At 43.9% G+C, this 21,602-nt stretch overlaps 2 protein-coding genes across 4 annotated transcripts in view; one reads left to right on the top strand and one right to left on the bottom strand.

Moving 5' to 3' along the window:
* The window catches only part of KIF15 (kinesin family member 15), a 58,519-nt gene extending 49,489 nt beyond the window's left edge, over positions 1–9,030 (top strand). For all 3 annotated transcript variants that reach the window (XM_048838835.2, XM_075125678.1, XM_048838836.2), the window contains 3 exons: positions 5,778–5,943; positions 6,721–6,852; positions 7,214–9,030. In XM_048838835.2, coding sequence (XP_048694792.2) covers positions 5,778–5,943; positions 6,721–6,852; positions 7,214–7,288 — 373 coding nt within the window. In that variant the 3' untranslated portion in view covers positions 7,289–9,030. The remainder of the gene's footprint in view (positions 1–5,777; positions 5,944–6,720; positions 6,853–7,213) is intronic.
* Positions 9,031–16,085: 7,055 nt separating this feature from the next.
* TGM4 (transglutaminase 4) overlaps positions 16,086–21,602 on the bottom strand; it is a 50,681-nt gene continuing 45,164 nt past the window's right edge. The window contains exons 14-15 of the mRNA XM_048838851.2: positions 18,295–18,431; positions 16,086–16,915 (exon numbers count right to left, since the gene is read on the bottom strand). Of these exons, the coding sequence (XP_048694808.2) occupies positions 16,774–16,915; positions 18,295–18,431 (279 nt within the window). The 3' untranslated portion in view covers positions 16,086–16,773. The remainder of the gene's footprint in view (positions 16,916–18,294; positions 18,432–21,602) is intronic.

Genomic DNA, 21,602 nt, shown 5'->3' on the forward strand with positions numbered 1-21,602 from the left:
TGGATTCCACTGTAAGGCATGCATGCACATCATGCATGTGAGTTCAGAATCTCTTGCATAGCCATGTCGGTTGGGACCATGGCATGTATCCTGTTTCCTTGTGGTTCCCATGCAGGGGTATAAAGGGCAGAGTGGCCTCGACACTCCCTCAGTTCCCTTTCCCACCTGTGGCAGCAAGGTGAAATCCCAACTGTGTCCAATCTGCTCAGGCTTTGTCTAAGCTCCAAAGTTTTGAAAAGTATTTTTTAAGTTCTTCCTTTTAGTTGAATGTTCCAAAAAACAAAACAAAAATGGAAGAGATGACAAGGGAAACACACATATCCCATCCCTCCCCATGCACCGGGGCAAAGTTGTACAGCTATTTAAAATGGTGGACTCTAAGCCCTCTGTGCAGTGGCCTGATGCCCATATATATGGGTATAGCAGGTGTGTTTTCTTCCCCAGGGAAGCTCACCTCCGTAAAATATGCTCCATCTGCTGCTGCATCTCCTCCCACACATGGAAATCCAGGGATGTGAAGCTCAAATAGCATCTCTTGGAGCAATCCATGAAGATCCCCTAGGTCTGAGGCTAAGAAAGTGGAGAGACTTCTGCCTCCCCTTGACACTGAGCCCCCTTCTGGCACTGATCCGGCACGGGCTGATGATCCATTCCTACCTAGGTTTGCTTTTGAGGATCCACTCTCTCCTTTTATCCACCACCATCTTCACTGCAACTGTGTCAGATGGCACTGTTGTTCCCAGAGGAGGAGTTCTCCCTCTTTCCAGGCCTCTCGTTTCCTGACTCCACCAGAGAGACTGTAACAATGCCCTAGGATATGCCCTAAGAACACTTAGTCCTGTGGGCCCCTATAAGACTGGTAGTGGATAGGCCATCCACAATCTGCCACTGTGACCCTTCTGGTCATAGTGGGATCCGCCATCCCACCAGTTCTGCAGTCATAGCCTATCACGTATCTTCATGAGGAGAATATCTTGGTCCCCCTCAGCATAACTATAGCAAGGGCCTCCTCACCAGAATCAGAGGAGCAACCAGGAAATCTGACAGGACAGGCCTGGGAAACGCTCCAGATTCCTTCCCTGCCCAAAGAACCACGGGCTACTGTGTGCCTCGCCAATCCCACTAATCGCCAGGGTGATTGCCAAAGCCAGACAAGATCGAGCCAAACCCATACTCATAGCTCTGTACATGCGGAGGCAGTTCTGGCTGATGGACTTCCTGCATGTCAGCACAGCTTCCAGTCAGGGAAGGGAACAAGGAACAAATATTCCATCCAGACGTGGTGACTGTACAGCTGATTGGCTGAGTACCTTGGAAAACGACTGCTTTTCACATGTTCAGGAGATCCTAGCGTGAAACAGTCCACAAGGAAGACTTACTCCTTCAAGTGGAAGAGGTTTTCTATATGTATGACACATCACCTAGTGTCAAAGCAGGCCTCAGCACCTAAAATTCTGGATTATTTACTGCATTGAAAACATTCCAGACTATCCTTCAATTTGATCATCTGGTGCAATATCAGTTTATCAGCTTCTGATGTAGTCACTTTCCTATTAAAGGTATTGACGTTTCTTAAGGGCCTTATTCATGCTTATTTCACCAGTAACAGACTCAGCCCAGCATGAAACCTCAGGGCCTCCTAAAGCTGATGGGGCCGCCCTTTGAGCCCTCTCACCATCTGACCCTTAAAATAGTCTTTCTGATTGCTATCATCTCAACCAGGAGAATGAGTGAGCTTCAGGTGCTCATGGCAGAACCTCCATAACCTCATTCCACAAGGACAGAGGAGTTCTGAGACCTCATGCAAAGCTAATCTCAATGTAGTGTCTGATTTTCATGTAAATCCTGTAATCTCTGTTCTTCCCTAAGTCACACCCAGGGAGAAGAAACTGAACACTTCAGACATATCTCATGCCCTTTAGTTACTACGCTGACTCGACTAAATCTTTTCCACTGTCCACATGCCTGTTTGTAGCAATAACTGGCCATTCTAAAAAGCTGGCCATTTCATATCAATGACTACGTGGATAACCATCACCTGTGTTACTTGTTGGCGAATAAACTGCCCTCTCTCTCCGTCAAGGCCCCCTCTACCAGAGCTCAGGCAAATTTCTCAGACTATTTCCAAACATGCTGACATCCAAAATCTGCTAGGCTGCTTATGTGGCGCAATCTGTTTACATTTGTAAAGCATTGTGCACTGTATTTGGCTACTAGGTCCAATGCCTCGTTGAAAAGAGCTATACACACCAATCTTTGTTTTGATGCAGCTAGCATTCCTCATTCTCAACATCCTGAAGAAGATACTGCTTGCCAGTCACCTGCAGTGGCATCCACACTGCCATATACTTGGAGAAGAAAATACAATTGCTTACCCTACAGTAACAGATTTTTCAGGATGTTGTAATCAGTGTGGATCCCACAACCCACCCTCCATTCCCACGTTCAAGGTCCTCAGCTAACATAGGTTTCAAATTGTGAGGGAAATGAGGGAGAGTCAAGGCTACTCTGCTCTTTATGCCATCACATAGACCCAACGGACACAACTCTCTGAAAAAGAATCTGATCTCACCTACATGGACACTTGCATACTTAGTGGCATACACACTGACTCCAACATCTCAAAGAGCTACAGTTATGTTAGGGTAAGTAACTGTGGTTTTTCTGTTCATTTGTAAGACTTTTCAAAGCCAATTTGATTCAGAAAAGAGGGCTAGTCCTATGAAGAAGCATAAAATGTATGTGAGTAGCCCCACTGATCTTAATGGGATTGTGCATATGAGAAAGTGGTTGCAGCATGGGCCTTAGATTTATTTTTTGAAAAAGCTTATCGCTTATTAGAGAGACTCCTGTTAAAATTAATATTTTATTTTAGTTTATTGCTTGAATTAAAACAATACATTAGATTTAAAACTGAAGAATTTTAAAAATCTAACTTTTCACCATTTATTTATTTATTTATTTACTTAACTTTTGCCCTTCAGTCAGCTTGAATGATGAAAATAAACAATTTACTATGCATCCGGTGAAGTGGGTATTCACCCACGAAAGCTTATGCTCCAATGCGTCTGTTAGTCTATAAGGTACCACAGGACTCTTTGCCGCTTTTACAGATCCAGACTAACACAGCTACCCCTCTGTTAATTACTATTTGAGTGCCATTAGATTGTCCTATGCCATATAAATATGGGGTGAGCCATATTTAGTCTCTGCTGCTAGAAATTCACCAGCATATGCTGCATATTGGGCAGACAGTAGTCAAGACTGGATGGATGGATTGGTCTTGAAATAGTGCTGATATAATCATTAGCTAATCCGTGTCACTTCAAATAGTCATGCAATAACAGTGCTGCAATAGTTAGACGATGAACCCTGCAGGGGCATATTTTCCATGCAAATAAAACTTGTAAAAAATGGAAACGATTTTGAGTTTAGTCATTAATTATTAAAACCTGTCTTTAATAATTTTGGACTGAACTACCAGACAGTTTCCCTTTTTAATTGTAAGCAGGAATTTTTTGTTATCCTCAAAATGTATTATTTTTCAAATAACTGTTTTCAAGTTTGCCTAAATATTCTTCAAAATCTGCTTTAACTGAGCAGAGCCCATGTGAACAAAGAAAGAGAGAGGTTCCAAGAGTTGGATCAGTGTCAAAGTAACACTGCTGGTGTGAGAAACCAATAGGGTTGCTTCATTGAATGTTCATATCTTAAGTCTTTAGTGCTAGAAATGAATATACCTTTAGAAAGATGGAAAATTAAGCTTTCCAGTAACGTGTATAGCATTTGTTCCTAGCCTTGATGGCATGTTAGATATTGCACATTACATTCACATCAGCATTCTGATTACCATCAAACTTCTCCCTGCGCGTGCACAAGCGCACACACCACATGGAATCACTGCTGTTCATCATCTAAAATCTTGCAAATGGTGTAAACCATTAATCTCCAGTTTTAGGAATTTGAGACTATTGGCTTCTCCTGTGATGTCAGAATTCAAATAGCGGGAATGGGAGCGAAGCGAAATTCTAAACAGAATAAGCTGATTTTAAACCATGCATCACCTCACGTTTTTGTCAGTATTTGCTGTTGAACATTATATGGTACTTCTAGTTTGTCTGTTTAGCTTGGTTTTATTTTCTCATGTGCCCATCACCACAGTAGTTTGATGCTGCTTAGAGTTTAAATATTAAAGTCAGTATTTGTATCACTTCTGTGGTTTCTTCTTCCAGCAAAGCCCCATGCAGCCTGCTGTCATCAGCAATTCCTTTTTTACATTCAAGAAGAGTGTCAGTGGGCCAAAAGAATTAAAGGTGACTGGCAAAGAATTTTTTTAAAATGGTTTGGGGTGGGTTTTTTTTGTGTGTTTTTTTTTTGTTTTGTTTTGTTTTTTGGTGTTTATTGATAAAGATGACGTGAATGTAGATTTTTTTAACCAGTCAGACAAAAATTCTCGTCTCCCCAATGCTCAGCTGACTGCTTTGAATCTTATCTCTTGTAGTGTCATATTTTACTAGTGCTCTGGTCTCCAAAGAGTTTTTTCTAGAGTAGAAAAGACCTGAATTACTAATGTAAAAAGCAAGGTGGGATGGGAGGAATCACTTTTTCCAACAAACCTTTCAGGCCATTTTTATTGCAACATAAAAAAGCAATAAGGCTATGAGGCCTATTTTTTTCCAGCTTTGCAAGTTCTCTTTTAAGTGGCAAAAATATCAGACAAAAAATATATGGTCTATTGTTGTCTCTTCTCACCTTTAGGCCTTTTGTTGCTCCTCTTGAATGTGGAAACAGGACCTGCTTTTTGCAGCAGCGCTGGTACTCAGTCTCTCAAACTTCTGGGGAGGAAAAATGGAAGTAAAACATGAATAGGTTCACAAGTGTATATTCATTAACAGTGGAAATACTGGTAACGCATATGTTTTAAGATCTTACACTTCACAACCTGCCAGGGCTAGAAACGTTTTGGCAGAGCAAAATGTTTTCTGAGCACTGCTCCTGGTCTTGTGATCGAGAAAAAGAATGTTCAAAGCATCACTATGAGCAGTGCAGGCTGAATTACTTGTGAGCGAAAATTCTATATGTAAAGAGATATTCACCATTAAGTAATCAAATATAGTAGTAATATAATCTTCATATAAGAGAATCTGAGTTCACCTTCTGAGTGCTGAATTTTTGTGGGTGAAGTGCACTCTAGGAAGTTCTTGTAGGCTAGGATTCCATTTCCAATTTCATTAGCTTAGTTGAGAGAGTTGGAAATTTAAGCTTGAAATGGAACACTTCTACCCAGCATTGAATCCCAAGTGAAGGGTACTAGCTAGGGTATGTCTACACTGCAAATAGACACCACAGCTGGCTCGTGATGCTGACTCAGGCTTCCAGGGCTCAGGCTAAGGGGCTGTTTAATTGCTGTGTAGATGTTCAGGCTCAGGCTGCAGTCCGAGCTCTGGGGCCCTCCCACCTTGCAGGGTCCTAGAGTGTGCTCTCCAGCCCAAGTCTGAATAGCTCCGCCACAATTAAACAGACTCTTAGTGCAAGCCCAAGTCAGCTGGAACAGCTCAGCCACAGCTTTTTTATTGCAATGTAGACATACCCTTAAAAGATTGGGCAATTGAAGATGGTGGTTATGTACCAATGTTAAACAGTGCCTATTAACAGATACCAGGGCACGTATGCCAAAAGGACCTTTTAATAACAGAATGCGATGGGATATAGAGGAGTGATGTGAATGCATTAACATGGTTAATTTGAAGTGTTTTGTAATACTTTTATATCTGCAGATTAGCAGAGACCAAAAATGCCCTTAAGAGTACAGAGAGTGCCTATCTTGAAATGACCATGGAAATAGAACGAACAAGAGCTTTGGAGTCAAAAACATTCCAGGAAAAAGAAGAAATGAGATCAAAACTGGAAGAAACCTGTGAAGAGAGAGACAAAATTGAAAAGGTAATAAACAACATGTGTGACTTCCTTTCACTAATTATATCCACTAGAACCTCACAGATTGGGAGACAAACCCATGATAAGTAGTCAATATTGTGAATTAACCAGAAAACAGTAAAGGAATCAAGGACTGCCTCCCAAAATGTAGCTTTTTATTTTATAGATTATTTTTATTTCAACTGTATTTCGTAGTGTAGTAATCAAAGGCCAAGGGGAGTTCTATGCAGAGATGTGATCTGAAATGCAGATCAGCCAACTGTACTTTTCCACGAGAGAAATCTAGTCTAGTAGCCAATGAAAGTGAGGAACAAGTAGGTGTCAAGTGGTAGATGGACCCACAGGTATGTTATATGCTACAACAAACTTAAATACAGTAGAACCTCAGAGTTATGAACACCAGCATTACGAACTGACCAGTCAACCACATGCCTCATTTGGAACCGTATGTACGCAATCAGACAGCAGCAGGCAAAGAAAAAGTAAATACTGTACAGTACTGTGTTAAACATAAACTACTAAAAAAAAGGGGGGGAAAGCAGCGTTTTTCTTCTGCATAGTAAAGTGTCAAAGCTGTATTAAGTCAATGTTCAGTTGTAAACTTTTGAAAGAACCATGTTTTGTTCAGAGTTATGAACAACCTCCATTCCTGAGGTGTACTTACGAACACTGAACTCTGAGGTTCCACTGTAGCAGTATTGCCAATTTCAAAAGAAACCGCTTTCTTAAAATCTGAACACGTCAAAAAAAGACAGTTTTATTTAATTTGTTATTTAATTACAGGAGATGGACTTGCTAAGGAAGCAAGTAGAGTTTCTCGCTGTGGAGAACGGGAAGTTAGTAGGTCACCAAAACCTAAACCAGAAGATTCAGTACCTTGTGAAACTGAAGAAAGATTATGCCAAACTTACTGAGGTATGTATCCCAGAGATTAGAATACAGATTAAATAAATGATCTGTGGTAGAACAGAAAGCAAAAGTTTGATCAGGAGACTAGAATTCTCATTCCTCTATTTAAGTATACCTGGCATCCCACAATTCCATGCAACAGTGTTTGATTCATAGCTAGTCAGTTTCATCATCAATGTCAGTATTGTTCCATTTTCTTAATTACTCCTGTAATTATAAGACACTAAAGAAGCTGTACAGCTTGCAGAAATTAGTTGTTAATGTCATCACATTTAGGTGACTTTTCTTTTTACAACTTAGAATAAGTATAATCTCTTGAGACAGGCTTTCTTCTAATTCTGAGTACCATATTTCTCTCTCTTTACAGGAGGTTGAAAAACTGCGTGTTGAAAATGTCTTTTTGAAGGAAATTAAAAAAGCTGAACCATGTCAAGAATCTTGATCAGCCACAACAACAAATAAACTTGCAAAATTGTTCATTTAAAAATGTTGATAGACTTTAAAGAGAGAGTTCTAAAAGTAAAGCTTCTCCTTCATCACTATTAACTTGAGCCCTTCATCAGATGTACTCAGGATAATCAGTTATTTCAGTCTGTGTAATGTGCCAGGTGGTGGTTTTTAGTGAAACAGTCTGCTTCAGCTTATCTGGCAGATTTTCTAACCCCCACTTTTTGAAGTTGTTCTACAGCTTTATCCATAGGTGCTGCAGGACTTTCCTTGCAACTTTGTACTTGTACAGGAAAAGTGACTAGTTTTCATTGGAACATTCTCTATTTCTTGTTTCCTTTTGTACTTTAATTCAGGTCAATGCTTTTTCTTTTTTTTTTTTTTTTTTTTAATGCTAGGAGTTTTTCATATTACCTCAGTTTATAGAAAGGTATTTTGTACAAATTCAACCAGTATCTAAACTTCTGCCTGTTGTTTTTATGGATGTCTAAATGTTGATACTAGAATGATGAAATTCACTTGTCAAGTTGTGAAATGATTCATATTTCTTTATTGCTCAAAAATACATGTTTTTTATTAAGGATTTTTTTCAATAAAGCAAGAATGTCACTTTAATAATAAATTGATTTGTAAATAGTACTATGAATATTTGGAATCTTGTGGCATAATTGCTTGCTTTCCCTTGTTCCACTCTTTCTGGAATTCAAGTGCTCTCAAAACAAACTTTTTTTTCACTGAATAAGCTTCAAACAGGGACTACTGTAGTGATAAGAAACCATTCTGCACGAGTATTGTTGAGAATAACCTCACTGGCTAACTTGTTTGAGCACTGTATAACTGAAAAATCTATCAAACAGAAGTCCATCCCCTGTCAAGAGTTTTAAATGTATGCAACATCTTGTAAGAATATATTAGAACCTCATTAGTTGCCCTAAAGACTTGGAGATGGATTGCAAATGACTGGAATATTCAAAATAGGGGGGGAAAGTATTGATAATGCATTACAATATTAATTGGACAAATGTGTTAGTTGAGTTCTATCTATTTGATAGTGTCAGTAAATATTTTGTATTGTTTTGTATAAGTAATTAAGTCTTAATAATGCAATTCCTTATTACAGCACTTCACTATTGCTGAGAAGAAGGGAAGAGACCATTTTTGTGTGAACTATAGGGTATGAAGTTTAGTGAGGTTCTACTGTAATTAACTAGGGGCTAAAATGACAGTGATTTTTTGTCAGTTTAGCTATGAATTATATATTTTAAATTCAGATATTAATATTCTGTATGAAAAGTAACCTAATATTCCAGAGTAGTTTCTATTTGAAGTTTTTCAGGATGAAGAGAGAAAAGGAAAATCAAATCTTTAAGATGGGCCTCTAGAAAACTGAGGGTGTTAACTTGCCCTATTTAGACTAAATCAGGAAATTCACTTCTTTCCAGAGACGAAGTAATTTTAGAGATGACCTCCACTCTTGCTCCCTTCATTCCTTATGGAGGTCTTTCTTTTCTACAATAACTCTCCACCTTGATAGCAGTGAGGTATAGAGGTAGGTCAGACCCACTTGATAGCTTATCTGATATATTGCAAAATTTGTAATACTGTTAGGGAACAGCAAACAAGTTATGGCAGCTATGGTAATATAATTTGTACCCTTTTTTATGGAGTATGTTTATAATATATAGTAGTTCTTCTGGAATTGTCACTTTTTAAATAAAGATTTGTATATATAAATGATTTTATGTTTTTCCTATACTGTATGCTCTAACTTTTAGACTCATGCACACTTAGGGATAGATCCACAAAAGGACTTAGGTGCCTAAGTATAAAGTGAAGAACCTCAGAACCCTGACTCAGCTGCCACCTAACCTTGTAGGTATCTAAAGTCCTAGGGCCTAAGTTTCCACCGGTAAATTCGCCATGGTGCCTACATTTCTGATGGCAGGCTGCTGTGTGCATGCTTCAGTGCTGATGCCTAGCCCTTGTCCAAACCCCAGCAGGATTCACAAACTAGGCACCTATCTCACCGGCACAGCCCAACCTTAGAGTAGGTCTACTGGGTCAGGCCCCATACAAATTATATCCTATACTCCAGTGCTTAGCACACGCTGCCAGGATGTGGGAACCCAAGTTCAATCCTGATTCTGCCTGAGTTGGAACAGACACGTGAACCTCGCCATCTCATATGCCAGGTCAGTGCCCTAACCACTGGGCTAGAGTTATTCTTGCTTTCTGGTGAAATGAATATATAAGGAGAGCATGAGCATCATGATGTGTTTTTGTTTTTGTTTGTTTTGGTTTTTGTGAGAAATGGCTGACTTGGCTTAGCTACCTAACTCCAAGAGAAGATTCATGGCTGTGACTCCCTAGTGAAAATAAATGCCTAAAGCCCAGATTTTTAAAGATAGGTGGGATTTTCAAAAGCACATAGGCATCTAATACCCATTGATTTCACTCTAAATCAGTGGTCCCCAAACTTCAGGGTGCCCCCCAGGGGGGACCAGAAGAATGTTTGGGGGGCTAGGGCCAGCCCCCACAGGGTGGAGAGAGAGCACCACCCAGCTCTGCTCCAGACCCACCCCCAGCCACAGCTCCACTTCCAGCCCCACCCCTAGCTGTGGCCTCAGCCCCTGGTTCCCAGCCTGGCCATAGCTCTGCAGCCAGCCGTGGCCCTGGCTCCAACCGCAGCCCCATCCCTGACCGTGGCTCCTGGGGCACATGGACAGCAGTAAGGGGGGGCCCATGACGTAAAAAGTTTGGGGACTGCTGCCCTAGATGCTTTTGAAAATTCCACTAGGCACCTAAATATCTTTTATTTTTTTATTTTTTTTAAATCTGGCCCTAAATTCCTTGAGGTGCAGGTCTTATCTCACATCCTTCTTGGCATTTCCCATTTGCTAGTTTAGGCAGCTCCCTGCTCAGTGCTGCCTTTTTGTGTATCCCATTCCTAGGTGAATAACTCTCCACATACATTGTATAGGGAGCCTGGCTGCCTAACCCAGGACTGAGGATTCCACTGAATGGCAGGACACCTAAAGTTAGGTGTTGTATAGGAAGCCTAATTCCCCTTTGTGGATCTAGCCTTTTGACCCTATTTTATAATGGAATTCATAGAAGGAAGTTGCAATCTGCACAAAATAATGGGTCCAGTGGGATTTCTCTTCCTCCTAAATAGCCAAAAAAGTGTGACTGGCGGTATCATTTTTATGATCCAAATTCACTAAAGTCCCCTCCTGCCGCTTTCCTGCCAAAAGCAAATTCCTGTTTCTTCTACTTGTCACCATCAGTTTTTCTGAGGAGGGTTTATATGGTCAGTTAGGGTTATAGCTGTGCAGCTAATTGATTGGATTACTGGGTATTTAGCTCGCCATGTGCTTTCCCCATAGCAGTGACTTAAGCCAAATTTTTGGAGTGGGTTTACCCTCACACCCCGTCATTGATGTGTCTGTCATGACCGGCAGACATTCTGGCTTCATCAGTCCTTTCAAGCTCCCCAAAGGTTTGCTATGTGGTTCCTTGCTGCATCTATTCTTTTATGTGAAAGGTGACTGGATTTACCTAGTTAAAAATCACAAAATTTCAAAGCATACAGTTAAGCAGCAAAGCAGGAAGATTAGGTGGTCATGCAAAAATATTTCAACTAATTGTGAGAGCACAAAGGGATCAGAACTGACAACAAAAATTTTGCCTTAAAAAACAATAATATGCTAGAATCGCTTTTGGGAAACAAGAAAATGGGCCTACTGAACTCTTGCCAATCAAAGCATCACATGGTGCCTGAACTCACATTGCAATTACTGCCTTTCTTTAAATAACCTGTAGCGAGGGGGCGTGGCCTTCCAGATGGAGGGAGGGACAGCCATGACTGCCTCCTAGTGGGCAGAGCCAGGACACCCATGCCCACCCTGCCAGAAGCAGAGGGGCGGGACAGGAACTGGAAATATAAAAGTTGGGCCCTCCAGCTGAGTTGGAGAGGGACCACTGGCGGAGAGGACATCTCCAGTGCGCTGTTGGAGCTTGGATCTAATAGCGGCCTCTATAGCACCTGAGACCCAGAAGGGCTGCTGGTTGCCGGAGACGCCGAGGGGCTGCCTTTAGCTGTTTACCTTGGCGAGATGAACAATGACCCTGGGACTGAGGTACCCCCCTTGAATGGGAGTGTAGGAAGTAGCCCCGGGGAGCCAAATATAGTTCGACTGTGTTGTTGACTGACGACTGGCCAGCATCTTGTGGGTGGTCCCCGCTGACCCCGTGGCGGACCACTCCGCCACTGCTAGGGCCTGGGCTGGGACCTGGTAGAGTGTGCGTGGGCCTGTGTCCTTCTACCCGCTGCCACCCCACCCGGGTGTGGCAGGCTCCCCACTCTAGGCCAGGAGGCCTGTGTTTGTCAGCAGTCTGCCACAGCCAGGACCCCTGACTATATGCCCAGACAAAGCAGGGCACCAGACTTTGCTGCCTGAGGGCTTAAGCTTATAGACTTCACCTCTCTGACCTGACTATAGGCCAGAGCCCTCTAACTGTTTGGTGCCTTGCACTGCCTGAGGACCTGGGCTCTGAGATTATTGATTACTCCGCCCTGCCAAGTGGCGGAGCCCCAGTGCTAGTTCCCCCTGAATTGTGCCCCTCCAGCCGGACGGAGGGACAGCCGTGACTGCCCTGCATAACCACAGAAGTGTATAAATTGTCACATTAAGGAACCCCACAGGTGTATCCTGACTTATCAGATTTCAGAGTAACAGCCGTGTTAGTCTGTATTCGCAAAAAGAAAAGGAGGACTTGTGGCACCTTAGAGACTAACCGATTTATTTGAGCATGAGCTTTCGTGAGCTACAGCTCACTTCATCAGATGCATACCGTGACTTATCAGAACGTTTCAAACACACAGGAGCAGCTTTAACCTGAGTTCTAGAAGGATGCTTCAAGCTGGGCTTGTGCCATTTCCTCTGCACACAGAACGCACCAGAATACAGCCGAGCTTTTCTAAGCATGCGTTTGCCCAAAAGAACCTACTTTTCAGCTACTGTGCAACTCTGACGTCTTTTCCTCTGACAGAGTAGAAGTCACACCGTCAGATTACTGGAAATCCTAAAAGCACAGAGGCAGTGTGCTGGAGCTCTGACTTACTACATTCAGAGGTAAGCTATGAACCTCAGCGCTGCAGACTGCTAATGGCTGCGTTACAATAGCCTCAGGCTTGACCCAGCTTGTGCCAGTAAGGTCAATTTACCGTGCAGTGGAACAGAGGCAAAGGGAGTCCAGCCGGGCACATCCGTTGTCTGTTTTATGACGCCACATGCTCTGTGTGCTGGTGTGACCAGAAGACCCAGCATGTTCAAAACCGTATTTACAATCTAGATTGAATTGGAGAAGAGAGTGGGTCTTCAGGTATGTTCTTGTTTTTGTTTTAAATACCGAACTAGTTTACAGCTAGGGTGACCAGATGTCCCATTTTTAAAGGGACAGTCCTGTATGTAAGCCCTCCTGCAGGTGTCCCAACTTTCTTAAAAACAGGCAAATTGTCCTGTGTTTCCTCTCTCTCCCTTCCTCCCCTCCCCTCCATGAGTACTGGTGGGTCCTGCTGCTGGCTGGATCCCTTCTCGCCAGCCGCCCGCCCACGAGTGGTGAGTGGCGGGGGGTCCAGTGGCCGACTATGGGGGTGGGTGTCCAAGGCTGGTGGCAGGGCAAAGCTGCAATGCGCAGGGCTGGCTGCTCCCCGTGCTGCGTCATCAGCACAGCCCCCCGCTGCGTACCAGCTCTCAGCCAGCAGGGCCCCGTCCCACTTCCGGCCAGTGCTGGCTGCGCACTGCGGTGGCTGGTGTATACGGGCAGGCGCCAGGGGGTGGCCAGTTATGTGTCGCCTCTGCTGCCCACCCGGCAGCCATTTAGATGCTCGCCCTCTCACTGTCTCGCCCTTTCACCTCCCCTCAGCCCCCCGCGTGGGGCTCATCCCACTCCCAGCACTGTGTGGAGAACCAGCCCCACATCGGAGCCGTCAGCTCACCAACAGCCTGGCCAGCTGGCTCCTTCCTTCCCACACTGCCTCTGGCTGGGCCAAGACCCTCTGGCCTGAGCCTCTGGCCAGGAGGAGCCGAGCCCTGCATGTGTCAAAGCCCCGCAGAGGGCTGGCATGGGGAAGCCTCTCTGCCCCTCAGCTACGCTCTGGAGTGTTGGTGAGCAGGAAGCAATTTACAGCCTGTTTGTGCCCTGACCCTGCAGGCTCCACAGCAGCCCCTCAGGCAGGGGCTTAGCACTCTCTTCACCACCACCCTGCCCCGCTACCCTGGGTCCTGCCCCCAGGGAGCACGGGGATGCTCTGTCCTGGAGGCACTCTCCCCTGCTGAGCCACCTCTCTGGCTGGGTTCACTGATGCTCCTGCACTCAGGTTCCCTGAACCCTGGTGCACAATGCATCCTTAGGGCTTAACCCCTTCCTGCCTGCGCTGTAGCCCAGGGACAGAAGGCGACTGGATTATGGTGGGTTGCAGAGTAACAGCCGTGTTAGTCTGTATTCGCAAAAAGAAAAGGAGTACTTGTGGCACCTTAGAGACTAACCAATTTATTTGAGCATAAGCTTTCGTGAGCTACAGCTCACTTCATTGGATGTAAGCTCATGCTCAAATAAATTGGTTAGTCTCTAAACTGCCACAAGTACTCCTGTTCTTTTTGGATTATGGTGGTGGTCAGTAGCAGCCTGAAGGTATTAGCTGCCTTTCAACACTATGCAAGCAGGACAGGACAAGCTGCTTCCAGCCACCTGGGAGCCCAGGGAGAGAGGAGCTCTGCAAAGACACAAGCCAGGTCATCCCTTCCCCACCTCCTCCTCCTCCTCCCCCCCGGGCCTGGCATAGACACCAATTTCTCCTGGTGCTAGTGGGTGCTTGGCCCCCTCCCCCCAGCCCCGGCCCCATTCCAACCCCTTCCCCAAAGTCCCGACCCCAACTCTGCCCTCTCCCTGCCCCTACTGGACTCCTTCCCCAAATCCCTGCCTCTTCCCCTGAGTGCACTGCATTCCTGCTCCTCCCCCCTCCCTCCCACAGCTTGTTACGGAAAGCGCTGGGAGGAGAAGTGTGGACGCGGCACACTCAAGGGAGGAGGAGAAGGTGGAGGTGAGCTGGGGCGGGGCGGGGAGCTTGGCTGCTGGTGGGTGCTCCAGCCCCAGCGCACCTATGGAGTCGGTGTCTATGGCGGCTGGAAGCAGCTCCCATCCCACGCAGTGCTGAAAGGTTGCTGTTGGCCACATTCTGGTGTGATCCCTGACAGAAATCTGGGGGGTAGGGCATGTGACCCTGCACGCCCCCTGCCCATGTGTTGCCTTGGGAAGACATGGCAGCAGGTACCAGGAGAGGCGGGTCCATCTTGGGGGCCCAGTCATGCATAGAGGGCAGAGAGCATGGGGTAGGGAGGGTCAGCTCGATTGTTCATGCCCCCCCCATGTGATAGAGGTGTACAGGAGTGTGTGTGTGTCACCTCTCCCCATGTGATTGTCAGGCGGGGGGATAGGGGATGTTTCTATCACCCCTCCCTGTGTGAACCCTAAAGCCTTGAAGAGAGAAGGGAAATAAAAAGAATCCAACGATGCAGTATTTCTCTTTAACAGGGGCTCAGTCAACTTGATGTTAATTTGAATGTTTGTACTGCATGGTTCTGACTGACTGCCACTGAACTCACTTCAATACCCGTAATTTTTCAAGGTGTCCGTATTTAGCATAGGAAATATGGTCACCCAGTTTACGGCAGTATTTTGTCATGATATGGCAGTTGCCAATTCCTTCAAATATAGCAGTAGAGCTGGTTGAAATTTTTTATCAAAGTAATTGAGGTGAAAAATGGCTTTTTGTCAAACAAAACTTTTCATGGAAAATGGTCATTTTTGACAACACTCGCCCCTCTCTTAATGGGAAAACCAGAAACAGAATGTTTTCCGTAAAAGGATTTTCAAAAGTGAAATTATTTTGGTTTCATTTTTTGATTAAAAAAAACACTGAAAATGTTTATGGGAGCTTTTAACAAATACATTCTCCCCTGCTCCCCCATGAAGAATAACGTATTTTTCTACCAACCCCATATAAATGCATCTTACGTAGGGTGACCATATTCCCCAAAGGGAAAACGGGACACCGTGTAATGCTGGCCTGAGGCCGCCCCTTGCCTCCCTCCCCTGTGAGGCTGGCCTGAGCCCCGCCTGTCCTCTGCACAAGACTGGGGTTGCTGCTCGCCTGAGCCCTGCCCCTCCCCCCCCCCCATGAAGCGGTCGTTGCTTGCTGGAGCCATGCCTCCCCCTTCTGTATGGGGCTGGCATTGCCTCTCACCACCCTGCACATTCCTCCGCATTGCACCCCACTTTTCTGACAAAAGTGGGCGTTTGTCCCATTGGTTCTTGCAAGTCAAGTCGGCAAGAGCCAATGGGATAAATGCCCACTTTTGCCCAAAAAGTCAGGACAGGGCTTAAAAAAGGGACTGTCCTAGGCAAAATGGGACATATGGTCACCGTCATCTTACAGACAATGATCATCCACTTCCTTCTGCAAGATGAGCAGTGTAAGGCTCCAGTCCTGCAAGGAGGACCACAGAGGCAGATTTCTGGATTTGCCTGCACAGAGAGCATTGTGGGTTTGGAGACTAAATCAATTAGAGCCTAGTCACACACCAGGGGAGAATGCCTAAACCAGAGTGCTCCACAAAAATCCAAGACTTTTCATGTACCATCATGGGCTACAGCATACTAGATACATACAGAAATAAGAAGCAATAACAGAGTTACAGAACCCAAAAGTAATGAGGTTTATTGTCATGAAAGAGGCAAGTGCAAATTAAAAAGAATTTGCCAAACAGATAACAAAAGGGGGACTATTCAGAGGACCTCTGCTTGGGATCTGGTTTTAGGTTGTTTCTTTAAGAAAAGCCATGTTATGTGAGGTGAAACCTCGCAGTATGCTACAATCAGCACAATAATGCATAATACCTGGATATCAACCACGACAATGCATGATACTGCCAGTCCGGTAACATATGATACACCCCAATCCATCCTATGAATCGAGGCACACATGGAACACCAAAATAGGCATGACAGTAATTGACAGATAAACCATTACTTCACCCCATCCAGGAGTTTAAAAAGGCAAAACAGCATGCAGATACTAATGGCATTATCACTACACAAAGCTTGTGATTGTTACAAAAGGAAAAGCTAACCTCAGCATGAGCCACAGTCTAACCATTCCCACTTTCTCAAAACAAGTCCTTAATCATCGTAAACTGACAAATTAATACAGGTGAAAGTAGATTTTAACAATCTTTATTAAATCCCCATTAACTAGAATCAAAGCAACTGTGCCCTTAACAGGAGATAAGGTAATGTAAGTGGCTTATCGCCTCTAATTCACTAATCCAGGAGGCAGGAAGTGCCAGTGACATCCATCTCTAGTACATATTCAGCAAGACCAAGAGTGACACCCTGTTAAGATATTCAGTAATTCCCCTAGGCGGTGATGGTAATCATCTTTTCCCCAGATATTCCTTTGACTTGGTTAGACGTCAGTTTGGCTACAATTTTTTTCTCTCCTGTTTTATTTGGAGCACATATTATTTGGGATTTAATGATCCTACCAGGCATTATGTCCCTAAGGAGAAGGGGGGGAAAAAGACAGTTACTAACACAATGCTGTGTATAGTCATTGCTTTCTAACAGTTTCTTTGCCAATGAAATATAGCTTTCATAGTCTACATAGAGTTGATATTTCCTGCAGCCTGAACACAAAGTGCAACAAAAATTCTATTGGGGGTGGGGGAGAAGGGAAGGGAATGAACCAAAGAGCCAATTGGTGGTTAGGCACTTCATCCACAAAGAGACTTTGGTGCCTAACAGCCACTTTAGGCGCCTAAGGACAACATTTAGGCAATGCTGAGCTCTGCCTAACACTATGTGCCTCAATTTCTGCAGATGTGTATGCACAAAACGGCCTAACTGTTGGTGCCAACTTGCTCAGCACTCTCGTTCACACCTAAGCCCCAGCAGGATTCTCAGAATAGGCATTTCCCCACCTATCTTGCCTGCAGGGACTGATCCATTAAGTGTTCCCAGAGCATGTCTAAATCCTTACAATGGACCGCTGGGGCGAACAGATGCGGAATTTTGCAGACTGGGGCATACCACCTTCTCTGTGATTAGAGCACTTACCTGGGATGTAGGAGGCCTGTTTTCAAATTCCCACTCCGCCTGATTTGGAGCAGGGACTTGAGCTCAGGTTTCCCACATCTTAGCCTAGTGGTCAGGGCACTCACCTACCAGCTATAAGGGGCTGTGAGTCTCTCTCTTTCTGGGTTTTGGCTGCATGGCCACAGGCTACCAAAGCAGCTGATCTGGCTTAGGCATCTAACTCCAGGACAGGATGCGCCCTTTGGCCTGGACTTAGGCGCTGAGCACCCTGAGAGGGGTGGGACTTAGCCTCAGCATTTCCTACCTGCTCACTTAGGTAGCTCTCCATTCAGTATGCTGGCTTCTGTGAATCACCTTCTCAGGCACCTAACTCTCCTCATGCATTGTATGGTGGGAGCCTGGGTGCCTAACTCGGGGCTGTGAACTCCATCAGGCGGCAGGCTGCCTTGAAGTCCGGCATGCCAATGCCTAAGTGCCCCTGTGTATTTAGCCCTAGGTTTCTTTTCGCTGTGTCCAGAGATGTGGCTTCCTCCACTTTCCTTGGCAGACCATCCCACACTCTGATAAGGCTAAAGTCATTGAAAGGAAAAGGCAAAGAAAGTCTATTCTTTAGCTGTATATGTTGAATAAACCAATGTTAGATGGGCTGCTGCACGGAAACATACATTGTGTGGCGTTGCATCTGCTTGTACCAGGTCTGACTAGGGCCAATAGACTTTATAAAGGCAATGGAACATATTATTGGATGTACCAAATTGCTTTTAAAAAGTGTACAAATTTCTACAGACAGCAGAAGCTATACATTAATGCAAAGTACCACAATTATTTGAAGTGTAATCTCACCCTTGATCAATCGTTTCCATTTTAAAAATGCCCAGTCCTTCTACATGCAATTTGCACTTTTCCAAGGGAATACACAAGGTATTTTTGAAGATAAAGGAGCAGGTAAAATCTTCATTAATCTTTGCAGTTTCTGGCATCTGCAAAATAAAGAAGGATTACAGAGGCACAGATTAGGTGTATCCTCTTATTAAAAAGCGGAATAGAAGATGTCTATGGCAGATTGCATTAAAAGAGAGAATGACCATGAGAAAGTCATGCCTTAGTCAATGAGACAAACAGCTGAGGTCAGAGAGTTAACAGAAACCAGAGATGTTAGTCATCTGGTCCATTTCCCTGCCAAGACAGAGTTGTTTTCCACATACATTCTCCAAGGCTTTGTACGCTCCAATTTTAAATGACTCAAACAATGTAGTTGCCACCACTTTCCTTGGGAGTCTACCATCTAATAGATTTCACTTACAGGAAATAGTCTTTTAATATTCAACCCAACATTTCATTTGCTCAATTTCATTCCATGCCCCTTCATTATTGCTGCACATGCTCCTCCCACTCCTCAGTGTTTATATACAAGTAGCTGATTCTCATGACCATCCTACCTGTTGTTCAGACAAGATATTCTGCTCCTTTAATTTTTCCTCTGAGGTCATTCGCTCCAGTTATTCTATTTATTTGGCCTCTGAATTTTCTCCAATTTGTTAATATCTTTTTGGGAATAAGGAGCCCAGAGATAGAAATGGGCCCAAACCAAACCTCCCAGTTTGAACATCCCCAGACTTTGCAATCTGAGGCCTGGTCTACCCTAGGAATTTACATTGGTATAGCTACCTCTCTCAGGGGTATGAAAAATCCAGACCCCTAAGAGATATAGCTATACTGCCCTAACCCCTGGTGTAGATAGTGCTAGGTCGATGGAAGAGGCTACTGCCTCTCGGGAAAGTGGATTATCTCTAGGTTGTGTCCATGCTGAAGTATTAGCCTGGCACAGGGCTCTGGGACTATACTACCCTTCATCAGATAGCTGTATTTTGGATAACTATTTCCCGGCTCTATCAATTTGCATTTTATCAGGATGTAAATACCATTATTATGTTGGATCATATTAAAGAAGTTCTGTATTAAAATCACAAATGAGCTTGATTCCCCATAGTTTAAATTCCAGGGTATTACTAATTAAGAGGTCTCTTGGTTTTTGATACTGTTTCTCTCCCTCTATGTGTGAAACTTGCAAGCTGCTAATTGTGTTAGTACATTCTAAGAGTCTGTTCTCAAAGCAATTCACAGAGAGAGAGACTCAAAGCAATTCTCTAACAACAGAAACAGCACCCAGAGACTCCCCGCCCTTTTGTTGCATTAACAATTGTGATTAAAATAGAGATAGAGGATGTATGTGGATGGATGCTTGGTGTGGATAATAATTGAATGATCAAGGAGGTGCTAGCCTAAGAATCCAGTGTCCATCGGCTGAAGAAGGCGTCAAGTGGAAATAACCAGAGGACCCCCGGAGGGCAGACTGGAATCCACCCAACAGCGGAAAGAATGGAAGAACCAAAGAACAAGATAACATCTAGCAGCACGGAGCCGTCAGGAATGTGCTATCTGCTGATTGATTCAATTGAAGCAATTCCCATAGACTGGCATAGGAAGAAATTCCTATAAAAATAGACTCTAAAAAGTGAGAACTTTGGGGTCTGATTCTGCAAACCAACTTCCAGGAGCATCAGATGAGTATCTGACAAGGCCCTGCTCCCTCCTCATGTCCAGGCCACCTGGCCAGTGGCTTGGCATGAGCAACTCTAAGGCTGGTAACTATGATAACAACCTTGCAGAACGTGTGTGCGTGTGTGTGTTTGTATGAATGAATGTGTGAATAAATATGAGATTGAATGGAATGTTATAGCTATAACTAACTGCTTACTATGATTCTTTCTGTATTCACAATAAAAATGGTATTTTGCCTTTTTCCCTTTAATAAGATCCTGCTGGTTTTTATTTTATTGGTGTAACATTTTGGTGGAGAAATGCGAAAGGGGGAATATTGGTAAAAAACCTCAGTTATTGTAAATACTGGTGTGCACACCGCCAGCTCTATTGAGCTAGGCATTTCTATTAGGTTAACCAGACCTGCTGGCCTCCGGGAAGGTAGCAGGGGACCTGCTGGCCTCCGGGAAGGTAGCAGGGAAGAACAAGTTAACCGGACCTGCTGGCCTCCGGGAAGGTAGCAGGGGAAAAACGCATAGATTAAGCTATGATTTCAGAATCTAGGCTGTGTCACTTGCTAAGTAATACCAGCAGTGACAAAGAGATTGAAATATCCATTTTAAGATGTTTAAAAGAAAACAGGGTAAGCCAGTACCAGAGGGAGGAATGGAGTCAGAAGGAACTCCAACCTCACCTTTTGTTAAAGAAATTACACCTTTTAAACAAATCCTTCAAAAATTTGGGCACAGTCCTTGGACTAAACAAGCCCTAGCTAATGTCTGCACTATTTCGGACCTAGAGGATAGATTGGCTCAGTATATCCTCATATACAAACCTTCTAGTGCTGCCAAAAGAGATGCAGCAGCAATTTGGTTGTTGTAGGAGGCATGTAAGGATTCTTCCCTCCGCTTGTCTTCATGTAAAGAGGAAAAGGCACAAATGGAAAAGGGAGCAGACAATTGGAAGGTGCTGGCTACAAATACCCAAAGCCAGCTGAAAATAGTGAAAGAGGCACTCCAGGAATACAAAAAGAGTGAAAAAGTTCACTCTGCAGAGACTGGAGGGAGGCAGGTAAAGGGGAAGAAGGTCCTATGTATGGCACCCCCAGGCAAAATCATTTGACTGGACAATTTAGTCAAATTTGCTAAAAGAACATAAGGGGATTCTATTGGAACTTAGCTGCCTCAAATGTATAAAGGGAATGTAAGATGTAAAAAAAAAAACAGAGCAGTGTGGAAGGGATGTTAAGGAAAAGAAAATGTGTATGTATCTATCTCTGTGTGTGTAAATATGTAAAGTTCTAAGGACCAGTTGGTTTTGTTTTTGTTTTAAATAATGCCACTAAAAATCCATTTGACTCTTTAATTCAAAGTTGCAAAACTGACAGACCTTTTTGCTAGACACAGGTAATTAGTGTTGTTTGGCTTTAGGATTTGGCATTTAACCCTTAAAAGGTAACTCAATGCTTTACAAAATTTAAAATGTTTTTAAGTTGTGGCTGCAGCAGGGCAGTCAAAATCAGGAGAATATAAAAAAAAAATTCTGGATTCTTTTTCTTTGTTTGTTTTTTGTTTTGTTTTTGTAACAAAATAGCATATGAGAGTTGTAGT

This window comes from Caretta caretta, chromosome 2 (genome assembly GCF_965140235.1).
Source record: "Caretta caretta isolate rCarCar2 chromosome 2, rCarCar1.hap1, whole genome shotgun sequence".
NCBI classification, from domain to species: domain Eukaryota; kingdom Metazoa; phylum Chordata; order Testudines; family Cheloniidae; genus Caretta; species Caretta caretta.